General features: G+C 29.0%; 3 protein-coding genes across 3 annotated transcripts in view; 1 reads left to right on the plus strand and 2 right to left on the minus strand.

The window, feature by feature from the left end:
• LOC105617644 (merlin) overlaps positions 1-1011 on the minus strand; it is an 11490-nt gene extending 10479 nt beyond the window's left edge. Inside the window, exons 1-3 of the mRNA XM_012199201.1 lie at positions 925-1011; positions 697-826; positions 373-578 (exon numbers count right to left, since the gene is read on the minus strand). Coding sequence (XP_012054591.1) covers positions 373-578; positions 697-826; positions 925-1011 — 423 coding nt within the window. The remainder of the gene's footprint in view (positions 1-372; positions 579-696; positions 827-924) is intronic.
• A 6128-nt stretch (positions 1012-7139) lies between these two features.
• LOC105617645 (solute carrier family 25 member 40-like) lies at positions 7140-10196 on the plus strand. Its single transcript, XM_012199202.1, has 7 exons — positions 7140-7257; positions 7597-7763; positions 8414-8548; positions 8689-8851; positions 8940-9133; positions 9208-9289; positions 9955-10196. The coding sequence occupies exons 1-7, from the start codon at positions 7140-7142 to the stop codon at positions 10194-10196; spliced, it is 1101 nt and encodes a 366-aa protein (XP_012054592.1).
• Positions 10197-11184: 988 nt separating this feature from the next.
• LOC105617646 (peroxisome assembly protein 12) lies at positions 11185-14374 on the minus strand. The gene is made up of 6 exons (XM_012199203.1): positions 14255-14374; positions 13187-13295; positions 12906-13105; positions 11573-11941; positions 11386-11471; positions 11185-11296 (listed from the first exon to the last, which is right to left on the minus strand). The coding sequence occupies exons 1-6, from the start codon at positions 14372-14374 to the stop codon at positions 11185-11187; spliced, it is 996 nt and encodes a 331-aa protein (XP_012054593.1).
• Between the last annotated feature and the right edge of the window lie 5726 nt (positions 14375-20100).

Consider the following 20100-nt stretch of genomic DNA (forward strand, 5'->3'; position numbering starts at 1 on the left):
TATATNTNTNTATTTAATTATATNTNTATATNTATATAAAATAAAAAAATNTCTAATANAAATANANANAAATATATTTTTNTTTATATATTATTATTATATTAATATATTATTATATATATATATATATATATATATATATATATATATGTATGTATACAGAGTTAAAATACTATTTAATTATTAGCTACTTTAACTTGAATTTATATTAATATATTAATTTAAAATGTATTAATATATTAATGTATTAATTACAAATATACAGATCAGTTCATAGTCGGTTGTTATACTTAAAATTGTTATATTTAAAATAATCTTAAATATGAGAACCAACTACAAATACCATTTATAGTTTAGTTTACAAAAAGATACCTTTGCTTGGACAGCATAAGAAGCAAGTAATACAGAAGCTTCAGGTGGACAATAAATATCCATGGACAGTATAGCTTGTTTTACTTGTAAAAAAAACAGATGTTGAGTGACTTCTTGTACTAGTTCTTCAGCAACATCCTCAGGATAAAATTTTGCTAAGAACATGAATGATGTTGTTTGATGTTGCGAAATGCCTTGATCTTGAACTGTAATTAGTTCAGTGTCATTGCAGTAAATATATATACAATTAATTACAAGTATCCAGATTATATCTCTTCCAAACAAGGTCTAAATACTGAACAAACGGCGACAAATTACAATCACCTTTCTTGTCTAACTTTAACCAAGAAATAAAGCCCTTTGCATCTTCGTATTGAAGTCCAAAATACCACGTTTCTCTCAATCCTATTGTACGGCACACCAGATCAAACAATTCTCTGCCTGTCGATCTCCACTATGCCACAGGAAATTTGTCAGCTTGCGAGATATATCATCAGTGCAAGATACATAATAGCAATCCAACGTAAGACTATGTGATACTTGTCTACTAACCTCTAGATTAAATTCGAGTTCTGCATCTAAGGTGCAAACTTTGACGGGAAAAGATCTCCCGGACTTTTTCCTCCGAAACGGTGACATCTTATTTTTCGCTGTGTTCATTCAGTATTACAAAAGCATTAAGTACATGTTGCTGATCGCTATATCGTAAAAGCACTCGATCATATGACAAATTAGACTTCGCGCCGCTATTGAAAAATATTTTCACGATGCAGCATCGATTTTTTTTGATTCGCACCTGTTGAGACGTAACCAAACTATATATAAATGAAGTAATCTTACCTAAAATCTCCAATACAGCACGTTCTCGACATATCTTTAAATGAAATATAAGTATTAATCGACGAGCATAGTGGCTTGTTTCAAGTTTCAACCGTTTGACATCTCCTCGAGAGTATGTGGTTCGCACAATCACATCCTGCCAAATTCTGATCGCGCACCTAAGTATTTGTTGATTTGATATTTTCACGAGTACTTGATACGTGTATACATATGCCTACCATTTACGTTTGCGCGAGCTATACCGTGGAATTGTCTAGAATTTTTGTCATTTCCTACCAAGTACAAATGATTTTATTAGTTTGATGATCGTCACACATTTGTCACACTCGCACTTTGCTCGACAATGTTCGTAATTGATGTTATTGTTTTTAAACTTGTGTATTTATAGATACACATGAACGTAGTAATGATACAGGATGCGTTTCAAAATTAATTAAGTATTAAAGATGTGCTAAGAAAAATTTAATAATGTACGTAAAATTTTTAAAAAAGTTAATAAAAATAGGTTGTGTAATATTGAATAATATATAAGAAAATATTTTTTAACTTATTTATTTATTTAAAAATGACAGGCTATAAAAAATACGACCTGTATTCAGTAATCAGAACGTGCTTTTATTTTTACGGTGAATCTCTAATTAACCGAGGGTTAGAGTGTGTTCACACCTTCATGAAAAAGCAAAAAGCAGTAGCCAATCAGAACTCGTACTAGTAGTCGATAATTTCTGCTTTTTGTACTACTTAGGGGTTCCGTACAATAATATGATTTCTGATAGGTTGAAATTCTTATTCTCTGTTCTCTGTTCCCTGTTTCTTTTATGACACAGTCACAATAGAAGAAATAAGGAATTAAGAATAAGGAATAACGATATCAACTTATATATAGAAACCATGTATCCGATTTCTGATAGGTGAAATCTTAAAGGCTTAAACATAATAGGCAATAGGCATAAGCAACAGGGAATAACGAGCCGTCCAAACAGAGCTCTGAAATATAAGTTCCATATTATATCCCAGAGCTCTGATTGGGCGGTTCGTTATTCCCTGTTGCCTTTGTCTATGCTATTGTGTTTAAGCCTTTATTCTTTATTTCTATTGGTTAAATTTCTTAGGCTCGTTTTACAATATGTCAAATTCTTGTGTCAACGCATGCGCACTGGATTGTCGGCTGTCGAATGAAGTTGTCGCAAGTCGGCTGTCGTTGTCGGAATAGAAAATAATCAATTCCTATCTTTTTCGACTACGATTAGATGAAACATAATCTTCGGATCCATTTGTGTAAAATGGATAAACAGACATTTTTATACGGATATATGGATATATTTATATTATATTAGGGTATAAGCTTAAATCCGCTGTTTGCTCATAGGTGGCATTAGTGAGCGTACAAAACTATCCTGGGCACACAACACACACTTTTTTTTATGTGTTTGACATATCTATCAACATTAACCAGTGCACATCATCAGCAATTTCATACAACACATACATTTTTTCTTTCAGATCTAGTTTTTTGCTAAAAAAAAAGCATATGCGGGAAGCTTTGCTTTTCTGTTTCAATTTGAAGAAATCGGCTGCCGAATCGCATCGAATGCTTGTGTGCCTATGGCGACAATGCTTTATTGGAAACAACGTGCAGAGATTGGTTTCGCCGGTTTAATGACGACAATTTTGACCTGAGTAACAAGAAGCGTGAAAATCGGCCCAGGAAAGTTGAGGACTGTCAATTGCAGACTCTTTTGGATGAGGACGATACCCAATCGCAAAAAATGCTTGCCGAGCGATTGGGTGTTTCTCAAGCAGCCATTTCCATGCGGTTATATGCCATGAGGAAGGTTCAAAAGATCGGAAAATGGGTGCTGCATGAACTGAACGATAGGCAGATGGAGCGACGCCAAAACACATGCCAAATTCTGCTTGCCAGACAAAAAAGAAAGTCGTTCCTGCATCGGATTGTGACAGGCGATGAAAAGTGGATCTATTTTCAGAATCCTAAACGCAAGAAATCTTGGGTTGATCCCGCCCAACCATCAACATCTTCCTCAAGACCAAATCGCTTCGGACGGAAGACGGTGCTGTGCTTTTGGTGGGATCAGGAGGGTCATCTACTATGAATTGTTAAAACCTGGTGAAACTGTTAATGCTCACCGCTACCACCAACAACTGATCAAATTGCATCGCGCTCTGTGAAAAAAGGCTGCATTATCGAAAAAGACATGACAAGCTGATTTTCCTCCACGACAACGCACATGTCAACAATGGTTGACAAAACTACTTGGAGACACTCAACTGGGAAGTGCCCCATCCCGCTTACTCATCAGACCTGGCACCTTCTGACTATCATCTGTTTTCGATGGGCTACGCGCTCGCTGAGCGGCACTTCGATTCTTAAGAAGATGGCTCGATGAGTGGTTTGCCTCGATGAGGAATTTTTTTGGCGTGGTATACACAAATTGTCCGAAAGATGGGAAAAATGTATAGTTAGCGAGTACTTTGAATAAATTTGTTTTTGCTTCCTAAGAAAAAAAAAAGTGTTTTTCTGACTAAAAAAACAGCGGATTTAAGCTTATACACCTGGTATAGAATCATTGAATCCCAGCAAAGAATGGATTAAAATAGATTGAAATTTTTTTCTATCCGAATGCGTATTTTAAATAGCAAATATTTTTTGGATTTAATTGGATTCAATTGGGTCGTCCGGAAAATTCGTGCCGATTTTGAAGGAAAATTGAAACGCAGAAGATTTAAATTTTTAATTTCATTTATTAAATTTAAATCTTTTGCGGCACGAACTTTCCGGACGACCTAATAGATTCAATTGGCTGCAATTGGATTGAAAAACTGCATTTCCTATTCAAAATTTTGAATTGAACATTCAAAGCAACATTTAAAGCACAAAAAAGCTAATATTATTTTTAGATTGAAAGACATAGAGATATGCTCCAATTCCTATAAATGAATAAAAATGCATTCAAGATTGAAAAGCATTCATTTTAACATTCGTGAATCAAATTTCTGAAAATCTGAATTCATTTCAATTCATTTCAATCCATTCTCGTTTGCTGGGAAGCAAAATCCGTGCAATAAAATCTATTAATCCCTAATACATTCCTTAATTTTGGACAATCTTACATAATTCGTATTCGCAGATATCTAATTTTCATTAATTAATGTGACATCCGAAGCTTCGTAAATGTATGTCCCCCTTTAAGATCATCGAGCGAATACCGAAGTGACGTAGTCACCATCGCAACGCGCGGCTGCGCGGTACGCTCCTCCATCCTGTTCGCCACGTAATACGCTCCCCCACGCTGTTCGCCGTTCGAATACCCAATTATTAGGGTCTATTTTCTGTAGTTAAACTAATGTTACTACACTTTTAGAACTTAAGTAAGGCAGTTATACGTTTGATATTTGTTGAAAGAATAAAGGGCTCCGCGCAATAAAAGGAACAGGGAACAGGGAATAAGAATTTCAATATATCAGAAACTGCGTGTTCTACAATACATGATTTCTGATAGATTGAAATTCTTAAACCCACAAGACACAATGCGAGAGAATAGCGATAGCGATAGAAATAATACGATTTCAACCTATCAGAAATTGTATATTCCGATATATCGAATTTCTAATAGATTGAAATCGTTATTTCTATCGCTATTCCCTCGCATTGTGTCTTGGGTTTTATTCTCTATCCTCTGTTCTCTGTTCCTTTTATTGTGTGGAGTGTGTCCCTAAAAGTATTAAATATCTTGTTAATCATTATTTAATTTTCCAGTTAATAAATTAATTTAAAACAATACTGTAAATTATTCTATGTTTCAGAAATTCTTTAAATTTACGTATAAATTTTGATCACAGCTCGATAAAATAACAGACGAATTATATAAAATAAAAAATATAAAATAGATTCCGGAAACTTATTTAAAATATTAAATAAGAAATAAATAAGAAACGTAATTATATTTAAAATAATAAATACTAAATAACTCTTTTACTTTTTTTACTTAAAATATATATGTTTTAATTTTTATATTTTATAAGTACATATATAAAAATTATTAAATGAGTTTTACGTATATTTTGACATCTTTAAAAAGTACTTTAAAAAGTTATTTGTAAAGAACTTGTATTTATAACAAGTTATTGTACCTAAATACAGTTAACAAAATGAGAAAAATGTATTTTTTCATACAAAAATATAACCTAATCTAATCAAACAAAATATTTAAAAGAAAAATATGCTTCAATATCTTAAAGTTGACATTCAAAATTTGAACGTTTTTTTTTTGTAGTTTTAAATATCAACTTTAAGATATTGAAACATATTTTTCCTTTAAATATTTATAGAACAATGAAAATTGAAACATAATATTAAAACGAAAAAAAATAAAATATTCGTACATTTGAAATATATGAAATACGGGAAATTGAGAAATATAAAGATTATATAAAATAATAAATAGAGTAAATGAAATTATTTTATATGGATATCATTATATAGAAAAGTATTTATTACAGTTTTATTACAGTTTTTATTACAGTTTAATAAATATTTATTATTTTTATTATTTTTCTTATCTATCCTATCCTCAAATATTCATATTCAGGATTAAGTTTTATACAAGTTGGTGCAGAAAAACAATACCTATATACATATATAAGATAAACTGTTTTCTAAGAAATCCCTTCTGTTATTTCACACTTATTCGTATACATCTCACTAATGAAATAATAATAAAAATTTTAGTGTAGAGTATATAATTTATTAATCTCGCTTTTCTATAAAAGACATTTTACGTTTATTAATTATTATTATTTATCTCAATGCACTTCAATCTAATCTTTTATAACTTATTTATATGTAATAACTGGATTTTATAATTAAAAGTAACATGTTAAGGTAGTAACGTGATATAAAATCCAATATACATTTCATCAAGAAATATAAGAATTTTATCTTATAACTATTTTAAAATCGCATTTAGAATTTTGCATGACTTAAAATACTTAAGAATGATGACGTTATCAACAATTAATAAATATAAAAGCTGTATAAATAAGTATGCATACTTTTAATGAAATAATATCTTATATATTCCCGAAAAATTACAATTTTTCCTCTGCAGTTATCATCTCTATTGATAATCAAACTTAATTGATATTATTAAAATCACAGTTTTAAATAAAAATTGAGTATTATTAAGTTTTAAACATATATACATGTCTACAAAACTAATATATTATGAAATTAATACCGTATTACTAGTTACTAGTTTATTACTCTTAATTACTTAAATTTTGATAGGCATGCGAATTTCTATAAGCGCCAAGAATTTTTAATAGTCGGTGGCATTATACACAAGATAGAAGAGAATTATTTTATGTGTACATACATACATATAAAGACATTTCGATTGTATTATGCGACGTGATGTGTCAATTGCAAAAGGAAGAGTGGTCGGGACAAAAAGAAAATAAAAATGTATTATTGAATAGAACAAGTTCTTTACAAGTTCTTTTCCTTATATGTAAACCTTTTTTCCTCAAATGCAGGGAAAGAAGAATAATTCAAGAAATATAATGTTATTTATAGATATTATTATTAATTTTTTCATGTTTAGTTTATTTTATTTTATGAGCTTCGTAACTCGCGCCGGACGAATTGCTCAATCTTTGATTGGTCGAGATCTTGGCCATCCGCCATTATGCGTATTGGTTCACCTTTTTTATTACATCATGGATAACAGGAAAAAAGCCGGCAATGGCCTCTCTCAGGTCTCTCTCTAATAAGAGTGTTAAGACTGGTTAAGTTTTCTGATTACGAATTACTGACTCATTGTAGAACCAGGACTTACCAGAATAAAAGAAAGAGTCATATGTGATGTAGATTTTGAAGTAAAATTACCTCTCTCTCACTCTCTGCAATGAATAAATTAATCAACGTGTCGTCGAACGTTGACTTGGATGATCCAAGATTTCGTATCAAACCTTATCAACAAATTGTGGCTTCTTGCACTGGTGCATTTATTACATCGGTGTTTGGTAAGTTTGCAATAATGATAACTAGTAATTGTATAATTTATGAAAATAATATATAAATGCATTACTGAAGAAACAAAAGTTATAAATTCTGTATACATAGGAAAGACTAGAGTATTACTAGTATTTCCAAAATATGCTATTTTAAAATCGTATCAATATATAAAAATTACAAGATCTCATTATATTCATGTTGTATATTCCTTTGAAATTAAATATAATATTTTTATATTTTTGTTTTAATTTAAAAAATGATATTTGTTTTAATCTCTTTGGTTGCTTGTGTATTTTTTATAAGTAAAATTTTGAATATTTATGTTTTTTTTCTGATGTTTTTACTAGTGACTCCATTGGATGTGGTAAAAATACGTCTTCAAACACAACAGAAAGCAATGCTTTCGAATAAATGTTTTTTATATTGCAATGGTTTAATGGATCATTTATGTCCATGTACCAATGGTAAAATGCCTGATTGGATGAAAAGAAATGGAAAATTTAAGGGGACATTTGTATGTAATTATTATATAATTGTGACATTTAATATTTCTGAGTATTATTCATGAAATTTTATCTCTAGGATGGAAAGTGAAAAATAAAAATTTTAATCATCGAAGTTAATGGAGAAATTTTTTACTTTTTACTTTTCTAAGAAAAGAATTTCATCATTGATATCCTGTTTTCATATGAATTATGATATTCGAAATGCAATATCATATAAATCTTTTCTTTATACTACTTATATATTATAACAAATTAATTTTTATATTTTTTCTCCAATACATTTTTTTTCTATAGATTGATGAAATTTACTAAAAACTTTTTAGTATAAATATTAATAAATAAAACTCTTGATCAAGCATTAATAAGGTCAAATTTTGTTAGAAATGAAGAACATATACTGATTGAATTAGATCTATTTACTTGAAAGAGTTTTTGATATATTGAATCATTGTTATATGTAAGCATACAAAAAACAAAATTTATTTTAACAAAAAGTATAAGATAAGATTCATATAATTACTTGCTTTTCTGTATATTAAGATGTACATTAAGATTAACATATAGAATACATAATCATAATATCATAAATATACAAAAAGAAATTTTACAATATTAATAATGCCCACTTATTTGTTAATAGTATTAATTTTATTTTCAGGATGCTTTATTAAAAATAAGTGAAACAGAAGGTATAGCATCATTATGGAGTGGCTTAAGTCCTACTCTAGTTCTAGCTGTACCTGCAACTGTAATTTATTTTGTTTCATATGAACAATTAAGATTATATTTAAAGGTATTAGTATTTTCATTGTGTGTAATAATTTGTTAGCTTTAATTTATTTATATATAATATATGATTATATATATCTAGGAATTTTAAATAAAATGTCTAATATTATATATATATGTGTGTGTGTGTGTGTGTGTTGTTAGGATACATATAATAAACAATTTAAAAAGAAGGGAATCAATGTGGAGCAACCTTTCTGGATTCCTATATTAGCTGGTGGCACAGCACGAATCTGGGCTGCAACACTGGTGAGTCCATTGGAGTTGATAAGAACAAAAATGCAATCACAGAAACTAAGTTATGCAGGTAGGATAAGTTAATGTAATATCAAATTGATATGTAAAGAAGTTTAAAATAAGATTTGGCAATTTCAAATATGCTTTATGTGTTTCAGAAATAACGCAGACATTAAAAATAGTTGTAAGATATAGTGGCATTTCTGGCTTGTGGATGGGATTGGGTTCAACTCTTCTTCGTGACGTTCCTTTTAGTGCTTTATACTGGTTAAATTATGAAACTATAAAGAAAATGTATAGCTCACAGCAAATTTTTACTTTTAATCTGGTCGCTGGAGCTGTAGCTGGATCTGTATGTATTTCAGAAATATAATTATAATATTTTATTCCAAAAAGATGTATGCTAAGATGTAAACATTATTGTAGATAGCAGCATTTTTCACTATTCCCTTTGATGTAGTAAAAACACATAGACAAATTGAAATGGGCGAAAAAGAAATTTATTCAGGTAAATATTTTATATACAAGCAGCCAATATTTTATATACGATTTTTCAGGTACATTCGATAGTTAAAAAACAAAGTTGAAAGATGAATATTAATTTGTTTATACTGGCTACAATATGCGATAAAAAGAATTAAAAAAATTTTTCTAATAAAAAATTAAAGTAATCTTGAATTTTTAAAATAGCACCATACAATTTTTTTTTTCCATAATATTATAGAGATCTTCAAGACGAATTCAAATCACTAGCGAAATGTCACTTTTATTGATGTTTTAGTGATTTTATTAATTTTATTGCATATTTTATTAAATCAATACATGTATATATGTGTTTATGTTCTGTGTTTTAGTCAAAAGTTTTAAGTACTGCTGTTATAAATAATGCTGCAAATTTGATATTAAGTCTCAATAAAATCAATAAAAATAAAAGTGACATTTGAGTAATGATTTGAATGCGCTATTTAAAAATTTTAAGTTGATTTTGATTTTTTTTATAAAAAAAATGTCTTCAAATTTTCTTTAAATAAATCATGTTTTTCACTATTGTAGCCTATATAAAACAGATGAATTTTCATCTTTCAACTTTTTTTTTAACTATTGAAAATGTCTGAAAAATCGTGCGAATTACGCTAAACACCCTGTATAAAATTTATTAATGTGAATTTTTAGATAAACCTATTCGTAGCAGTACTACATGGACTATAATACAAAGGATCTATTATCAGAATGGATTAAAAGGTTTATTCACTGGACTAGTACCGCGTTTGGTAAAAGTAGCCCCAGCTTGTGCAATTATGATTGCGACTTTCGAACATGGCAAACGTTTCTTTCAATCGTATAATGCTAAAAAAGCTATCGAATTTGAACGTGATGTACATTTATTGCAACACAAACCTAATAATACAAAATGATATGCTGAAGACAAATAATATGCTAAATAAAAAACTATAATAAAGTTATTAATTAAGACTCATGCTTGATCACTACATATTGAATTGTAATGTCAGAAGCAAAAAAGATACATATATAAATAAATTTTTGCGAAACATTAAGATGTAAATATTTTTCAATCAAATAATATTTCCATTTGATAAAATACATGTGTAAAATATACTCAACCTCTCCTTTTAGTTTAGAATAAAATAAAATATTTATTTTAATTTTTATCATATAATGTTTCGTCTTTTGGAGAAGGTACAATTTAATTCCAAATATATGGTTTTTTATTGATTATCAAAATACAACGATGTTAATATAATATTTTTTAATGTTTATATTTTACAAATTTATTTTATCAATTAAAAATTATTTGTTTTATTGAAAAATATATTTTGTAAAAATTTTCTTCATGCATTTTTTCAATATTAGTATCATATCTATGTCGCTCGTTTATACATTATCGAATATATTGCGGAGATCTCACAATCGAGATGGTTTGAAAATCTCTACATCTTTCTTCCCTGTTACAAATCGTCACCGAACATTTGAGTATCCTCGAGGAGTACCTTGTTGAGGTCCATATTATTACTCTTTAATCTAGTGAGGATTCTCCACATCTAATCAAGAAACGAGTTTGGGGAAAACTCGTTTTCTTTTACCTGCAGAAACTTGAATAATTGACTTTTTATTTTATTTTAAAACTAGAGGGAAGACCATTTACTCCCACGGCCCTGTGGTACGCATTTTATATATTTATATATATATATATATATATATATATATATATATATATATATAACACAACTAAATTGAAGATATAATGTATAATTGAAATATGTAATTCATTTATAAAACGAATAAAGTCCAACTTTTTCTCACAACTACTTATTTTTTTCTGTAACATTTACATGTGTATATTATATTCAACATATATAAAAAATTACACGCATGTATAATTTATTATTCTATATATAGACGAATTAGATCATCTTCTTTGGCAGGATAATGTGTTACTGGACATTTCTTTTTTATCCGTATTTCTGATAAAATACATTGATAGCAAAATATGTAACTAAAAAAATGGCATAAAATTAATTTTGTATTTTAAAAATAAAATAAGAAAAACAATTTTTATTGAGTGCTAAAATATTATCTATTTACCCAGATACCATAAGCACGGTATGTATATGATGAGGTTTATGACAGAGTGGACAAATTCCTTTATATTGCTGCGCTACATTTGGCACCTATTAAAACAAAAGATTGTATTTCGTTTTTGTTAGTAATTTAAATTATATCGATATTATATAATTGAATTATTATGCTAATTCATTGTATGTATTTTTACTTTTGGTGGTGGTGGAGCTGGAAGACTCATAATATCCATGTCATAATTTTCCTGATTCCACCAAGAAAGAAATTGTAAGAAGAAAGCTCCGAGTTCAAGAGATCCAGTAATGATTCTTTGAAGTATATTCCATCCATCAAAGACAGTGAATGAATTATATTTTATCTTCCTTAATAACTCGGTGACAGTGAGAGCAGATTGCGGATCGGCGTATGTCAGTGTAACAGATAGTAGTCTTAACAAGAGTGATGGATATATGGATTTCTCAGATACGTAAAGTATATAATTATATAACACAAGAGTTTCATATGTTACAAAAAGAATTGAAAGTCCTTTAACGACATATTTACTAAAAAATTTTTGCCTCTTCTGTATCAAGAAATATTTAATATGTTAAGAAATTAATGTACAACACACAAAACATGTCTGAAAAATTAACAAAAAAAATTCTTAAAAAATCAACAAATTCAAATATTAGCTTTTCTTCGTATCAGGCTTTTATATAATTCCATATTTTCTTGATATAATAGCAGTAGATACAATGATTGAAAGCTATTATGCCTCTTCTAAAATGACATTTAATAGACACATTTTATTGCCTTAGATCACTAGTATATTATAAAAAAAAAAACTTTCCTTTTAAGTGCAATTTTACCTTAAAGAAGATAATAAAGTTTGCCAGAGTCAGATATGAATACGGAAAGTGGGAATACGGAAAATTGCTATGATACTCTGTCGTTGATTAAAAATTGACAACCTTAGCTATGGCACAGACATATTGTCGTGCGGGAGACATCAATTCCAGAAGTGCTTCAATTGTGCCTAATGCGTCCTAATCCTTCTAAAAATCATTTAAAAACCTTTAAATAAAATACTAAATTCACAATTTGACCTAAAGGAATAATTCCATGATAACGCACCTGCATGCATAGCCAGATGCCTCAGTTTTTGGCCAAAAAAAAGGTCATAGTAATATTCACCTAATCTCGACAGACTTTTTTATTCTGTAAGCCGATATTGATTGAATATTTCTTTTTTACTTTTCTATAATTTAATATAAAATTATATTTATAAAAAAAGAAATTCTTGATAACAACGATTCGAGATACGATATTAAAATGTAAATCGGCTAAAGATAATCTTGGAAGAAGAGTATTATAATATCTTCCAATCATTGTACTGTCGTTTTATTGCATAAATCGAGAAGAGAGGAAATTATATGGATTCCTTGAAATGAAGGACTGCTATCTAATTCATTGATTTTTATAGAATTTTTGTATTTTTGAACATACTGTATGCATTTAAAAATGATGGTTATATCTTTTTTACTCGCCTTTCTTGATGTATTGTTTATGTTTTGCAGTTTATACTTTGAACTAAGTTGCACAAGTTTATTCTTTAAATATGGAAATGTCACTATTATTATTAATGATAATATTTGTTGCTTATGTGATAATTTTTCTTGTAACCCTGTCTTGGAATTAATTATTGTGACACGTTTCAAACCATAAAATGTTTCAGAAAATGATGCAACTAAAAATGATACATTTTTTTTCAAGAAATTATGTGAAGATACTAAAATATATCATATATTAGATTATATAAGATACTTACAATATCTCTTTAGGTAATATCGTTGAAGAAGTACATTAAAAATTAAATACCCTTCATCTGTCCATTGGAGAATATGTCCATATTTCTCAAGATTGAAAGATACAAGAAACTAAAATTATTAAGATTAAAGGCTTATTTTTAGAATATTAAATATAATATTTAGAATACTAAATATAATTCATACATATGTAATTCATACATATGTAAAATAATCAACAATTTTTTTTAAATGTAATATTAATTAATTGATTGATTGATTGATTGTTATTTTATAAGCAATTATGTATGAAATATATTTTAAAAAAAATTTTTAGGGTAATTATTCAGAAGATATTCTGCACCTTCAATTTCTATGAAATTATGTTCATTCAACATGTTTTTACGTAAAACGAAAAAATCGATTTGGCGTTAAAATGTTGTGCTCAGTCTCTCAAAGCGAAATATTAATTGTTAAAGTTATTTTAAATCGTTTAATTATTGTAGATTAAGAAATCTGTCATCGATGACGTAGAGAGTTACATAAATTCTTTGTTTTATAAATACAAATTTTGTTTTAAAAATACAAGTTTTCTGCTTTAAAAACACAATCTATATAATTTGTTCTATATTATTTGTTTTTATAATAGAGAATTTGTTTTTAAAGCAGAGAATTTGATTTTTTAAAGTTGAGAATTTGTGTTTATAAAACAGAATTTGTGTAATTCTTTCTTACGTCATCGATGTGACAAATTTCCTAACCTAACCTAATAATAATTAACTACAATAATATCTCGCTTCACTGGACTGAACATATTTTACTGTTAGATTCTGTCGTTTCATTCAAAAACATGTATTGAATGAGCATAATTTCATTGAAAGTGAGCATCTTCTAGATAAATATCATATTATTAATATATAATACATTATATACAATAAAATATAAATACAATAAAAATGTCTAGTCATCTAAAAATTATTTTGATAAGTATAGTTTAAGAAAAATTATGCAAAAATTATGCAATCAATTAATACTTCAAAGAGCAATATTATAACATGACATTATGAGAAACACATTAAATGACAGTATACCGAAAGAATTTTTTTAAAAGCCGGTTCAAGAGTCGATGCAAGCGATTCCTGTGCAATAATCTCAAAGATAGAAGGCCTGATATATGCAGTCCCAGTCAAATGAGCACCTTTTTCCGCCATAATCTGTTTGCATAAAAATATATTGTGGTAATTATTTAGAATACATCCCACTTAGAATCTTGATAAAAATGTACTCACTTGACGTATTTTCACTCAAAAATGAAAGAATTTGGAAAAAATAAAACACGGTGGTAAGTGAATCCTCGTGAATTGAGTTATCAAGTGTTAAAGTACGAGGCTTTAGAGGTTAAGAACTATCATGACTCAATACCACTTAATGTATACGTTCTGCTTTAATTACACAAATTCACTGCCTATACCATTAATATATCTAGCTTTAACTTGCATCAATGGCCTAGAACCAATCAACTACAGTCGAGCATTCCCCTGTCGTTTGATTATAATAGGGGAATGCTCGACTATATATTGGTTGGTTCTTACATTCTGATTCGGATTAAACCTTCGGTGGAAACTAGGCCAATGTTTATAAAAGATTAATTGCGTTCTCTTTCCGTTACATCAAATGCATTATAAATCATTGTTATACGGAGCGAACTATTTTCTATTGATTGTAATATAAAATTGCTATTTATACTTATCATACTTTTGTATGTTATCATGTAATGTAATTTATTACAAAGCATTATTACAAAGTAATAATGACTGCAGTATAGATTTGCCTAGATCTACAATAGATTTTTAAGCCATAAGGAATGGACAATAATTTTCCTCTCATTCGATTGCAATTGGTCAATTTTTACGGCTTATGCCTACTGCATACTGGACGTGATGAGCGATGTCCAATAACAGCTTTACTTTGCATTGTCACTTGAGAAAAAGCAGTTTTTATTGGACATCGCTCGTCACTCATTGCATTCAGGATGCAGCAGACATTAAAGCTTAAAGCAAATATTACATGCGTACTTTTGTCGTACGATAAATTTTTCAAGCCTGTTGATTGGCTATAGACAAAGGGTTTGAGTTCCTTTCTATCTTGCAGCCAATTAACACGCTTGAAAAATTCGTTGTACGATAATAAAACGGATGCATGTAATATTGGCCTAAAACCACCTATTATAGATTCGGATTAAAATGGAGAATACATAACATTTTTGCATAACGCATAACACGTAAAGCTGATTCTACTTTAGTTGTAAGCTAATCGCAAGTATGTTGCGACAGCCAATATGAAGCTTGCATTTTGAAATCAATGCTTCATATTGGCTGTCGCAATAAATTTGTGATCGGCTTGCAACTAATATAGAATCGGCTTAATGTATAAGAAATTGAATCAATTAAAGTCCTTCGTTTCCTTCCTTTTCATCAAATAAAGAACTCTGATTAGTTGAATTTTTTATGTTATGCAAGAGTCTGTGCTCCTTGCTTAAGGATATATCTACGTATGCATAAAAAAAATTAACCAATGGCATTTCTCTTATAAAGACGCACGTAAAATGCGATTGGATAATTTTCTTTATGCATGTGTTTATGCAAGTTTGTGTCGGTATATCTTTACAGATTACGGTATACAATTACGGGCAATATAAACGCTCCCTAACAAATTTCAACCTATCAGAAACCATGTACATTAGAATGAACTTTCTGACAAGTTAAAATCTCTTATTCCCTGTTCCTATTGCCTGTGCTTTTCATTATGTTTCCGGTTTTACTATTCTATTATGTTTGCGGAATTAGAATATATCTACACAACTTGTACAGCCGCATAAATATATGCATAAAGAAAATCATCATTTCTCTTATAAATCGCGTGTAAAATATAATTCCCTACGCATAGTTTAGGGAATCATATTTGCGCATATGCCGCATACATATCGTGTTGCGTGGCACGGCATATGAGCATGTAGGTTATTATTTTATCATTTTGATAGAGATTTTATAAAAACTATACATGATATTTAAATGTTATATCACTATTTTGAATATACTTGTTCAATACAAAAGAAGAAAACATTTTCTAATCGATATCATCAAAGAAACGACTAAGGGCCAGTTGTTTCATCTTTTGATAAATTTTACCTATTAGATATAAATCTGACAATCGTATGTGATTAGGTAATCTTGCTTCTTACCCAACAGATAAAAATAAAATAGTATTGTGTATTCTAGAATATGATGCTAATCAATAATAATTTTAGTAATAAAATGAATTAATTTTACACACACACACGCACACACCACGCACGCACGCACACACATACTTTTTTTTCATAAATATATAAAATTATATATAATTATATATGATTATATACGAAAATTTTTTTCCCGAGTAAATATTCTAAGAGAATGATGATTTGACTAGTCAAGGTTCATGATGTCACTCGTTTATGCGCACAGTATAATTAATAAGGAAGAGTAAACGACTCGTGAGCATCAACGCTTCGCGAACAGGCGGGTAGAAACAACAACTTCTGATAATAACACTGATGCCAATTATGTCGTCAACATCAACGCCGACGCAGACGCCAATGCAGACGCCAACACCAACGTCAACGCCGACGCCAATGCCGACGCCAATGCTGACGCCGACGCCGAGCGTCGATTACTTCTATCAGTCGGGGCGCCATCCCGTCGCGGGGATGCTTCGTATGATAAACGGTATAAAACGGGTAGTTGTAATCGCGTTTCTCAGGAGTAGATCCACACCCATGTCTCACGGTAATGCATTGCTACGTACAAGTGTCGCCGCACTCTATCTCTTCCTTTTATCCGTCATTGCTTTTTCGTTAATTCTGTGAATTTTGTTGCGATTGAAAACACAATCTCGCGTCAACTTTTTTTTTCCTTCTCTAATGTATAGATAAAACCTGAGTCCACGCGCATACGATGAGGGAATCGTGATCTTCGAGTCGCGTGGTGCGCATTGCAAGGATGTGGCGGATGTCATCTAGATGTCCAAAGTGGCGGTAAAAAAGGATAATCGCGTATGATAAATGCACTTACTTGAAGATTTACAGGACTCGTGTGATAATTGACATATGCTTTTTCTCTAATTTTTGTTACATATTTTTCTCTTAAATAAACTCACTTTGTCATCCTAATTTTAATACAAATTTACTCGTTTGAGATAAGGTAAAAGCAGGGAATGTGGAATTAGGGCTACTAATGTGGAATAGGACTATTAAAGTGAAGAGACTTACTTTTTAAATAAAATACTGCAATTTGGCAGTAATCGGTAGAAGTTGGTGCAGTTGTAAACGTGTTACAACAAGCAATAAACTCGATGCGACAACGTGCAACATTGATATAAGTGTTTATTTATTTTTTTGCGTCTGGAGATTCGAGAGCTTTATTTAAAAAGTATTCTCACAAATTAAAGGTAAGTTTATTAATGCTTATATTACACAGATTTTTATATTTTATATATATACTTTTAATGTATGAACAATATTATGCTGATTATAATTAAAATTTGTAACTTGTTTATTGCCACGGAAAGATTTTATTGGTCGTATGAAAATATGCAAATAATATGGAATACATCAAAAGTTGAGAATTGGTTTTTGTTGTGAAAAATGTTTATTTTCAGTTGTTTATGTTGTTTTAGTTGTTTTAGTTGTTAATATTTATTTTGCATAATTATTTAATGATATAAAAAATAGGAATTATTTTAATTCCATTTTAATCAATTTACAAAAATAAAAATAAATTTTCACTTTATTGTATTATTTATTACTTTTCCCCAAATTTAATCGGTATTCCATATTAAATCCTATTTTTTAAATCCTTACATTTTTATACCTTACTTTTTTATTAATATCTTCTAAAATTTTGTTTGGATTTAAATTTTGGTGATTCTCATTTATGGAATGTTATAGCTAACATATTTTTCAAGAGTTCTGTATAAATTTAAAATTTTCATATGTATTTATATCGAAGTAATGTTAATTTAAAAATTCCGATATTCCTTGCTTTTATCCTATTTGTAAATAAATTAAAACAGCCTACAGATAGCCATACACTTGAAGCTAAAAAATTGCATTCGATTACAGATATTGTTTGTTCAAATATAAAAATCATGTTTATGAAATTCGATATTCAGCGATGGAAATCGAAAAATCACTCCATCGCGAGCAATTCTTCTGAATGTGTTTCACAATTAGATTTATTTGGAGAGGAAGAAGATTACGTTGAATAATACTAATCATTTACACGGCATCCTTAATCGGATTTAATATAATCTGTAGTTATGAAAATGATCAGTCATTCCATTCTTCAGAGGAATAACTATGATTAAGAATGATTGTATAAATGTAGTTCATGTTTGCACCGTGATATTGCATATCGTGAGATTTTTTGCGTGTTACATCGTTGTCATTCCATAAATCTGTCCCATTGGAAAGCATCTCCGCAAGCGTCGTTAGAAACGAGGATGCTTTTTCAGTATGCACTGCACGCATAATTGAATATGTAAACGCGCATAATAAGCGTTCGACGACTTTGATAAAACTAGATTAATTTTGTATCCTTCCCCCCTCCTACTCCCCACATGTGCGCCTGCGTATTATAGCTAAACTCTCACACTGAGCAATTGATTTTGCAATCTTTATATAAATCGCGCGAATGCGTTGCCATCATGTAACTATCGCTATATATTTTCTAAATCGGAGGTTGTGTCGACGTTACCACAATCATGCAACTTATTCATGTTTGTATGTGGTTTTGTAATTATTATAGATAAATATTATGGAAAAGATATGTAGATATATATGTCATAGAAATAAATGTCTTAATTTACAGAAAAAAGTTTATTAAATAAAAAACTTAATTTAGAGAAAAAAGTTCAATAAAAATATTCTGAAATATAATGTAACATATTTTTAGAAAAATATAATAAAAATAAATTTTACGATATATAAATTCAGCTAATGCCTGTTATTATTTATATATAATTATTTTGGTAATTATCTGTGTAGATGAATAAATGGCTTTATATTATTTTTATCTAGATTATTAAAATATGTATTAGCTCCATTTATATTTATCTTAGATAAAAAATAAGCGCAATCTTTTTAAATTATCTTAATGTGTAGTGAATTTAGAGTATGTACCCCTTTCCTTCCAGATTCTATAAGATTTTAAAGAATTTCTTTTTTATAAAAAAAACTAATTTTTTAAGAAATAGAGATTTATATTGTAAGTGAGAATATATCTATATTCTAAATCATTTTGTTTAAAATTATCTTAAAATTCTAAAATCTAGATGAAAGGACTTATAATTTAACAATAAAAACAATGAAATATGGACTCTTTCAAATCTAAGAATTTAATTAAAACGCACTAAGAGTTGGCACGGAAAATAGTGTGCAAAGTGTTAATAATAAATTACTTTAATAACATACGAATCCTCTGACTTATAATTTCATCTTTTTATCTAGATATATTTAAAATGATGTCATCTTTATCTTATCTAAGATAGATTTATGTGTAATTTATCCTATCTTTATCTAGGTAATTTTTATTTATTTAAGAGCAACATTATATATACGAAATTTCATGAATATCCTAGCTGATAAATCATTTCCGAGTGGACAATTCGCATTGATAGGAAACTTACACATACATCCATAATGATGCAATATTTAACTCGCAAATTATCGCGCATAATGTAAGCTATGATCCTGCGAACATCTTCAATAAGAACGTCTTTCAATAAGGAATAATAGATTCATATTGTTATCGTGATACTTGCAGGACCATAAGAGGAAGTCCGCATTTTGGCGAAAAGGTAGACCATGCTGAAATGATGTGATTTTCTCCTTAATGGC

Source organism: Atta cephalotes, assembly GCF_000143395.1.
Source record: "Atta cephalotes unplaced genomic scaffold scaffold00013, whole genome shotgun sequence".
Taxonomy (NCBI): domain Eukaryota; kingdom Metazoa; phylum Arthropoda; class Insecta; order Hymenoptera; family Formicidae; genus Atta; species Atta cephalotes.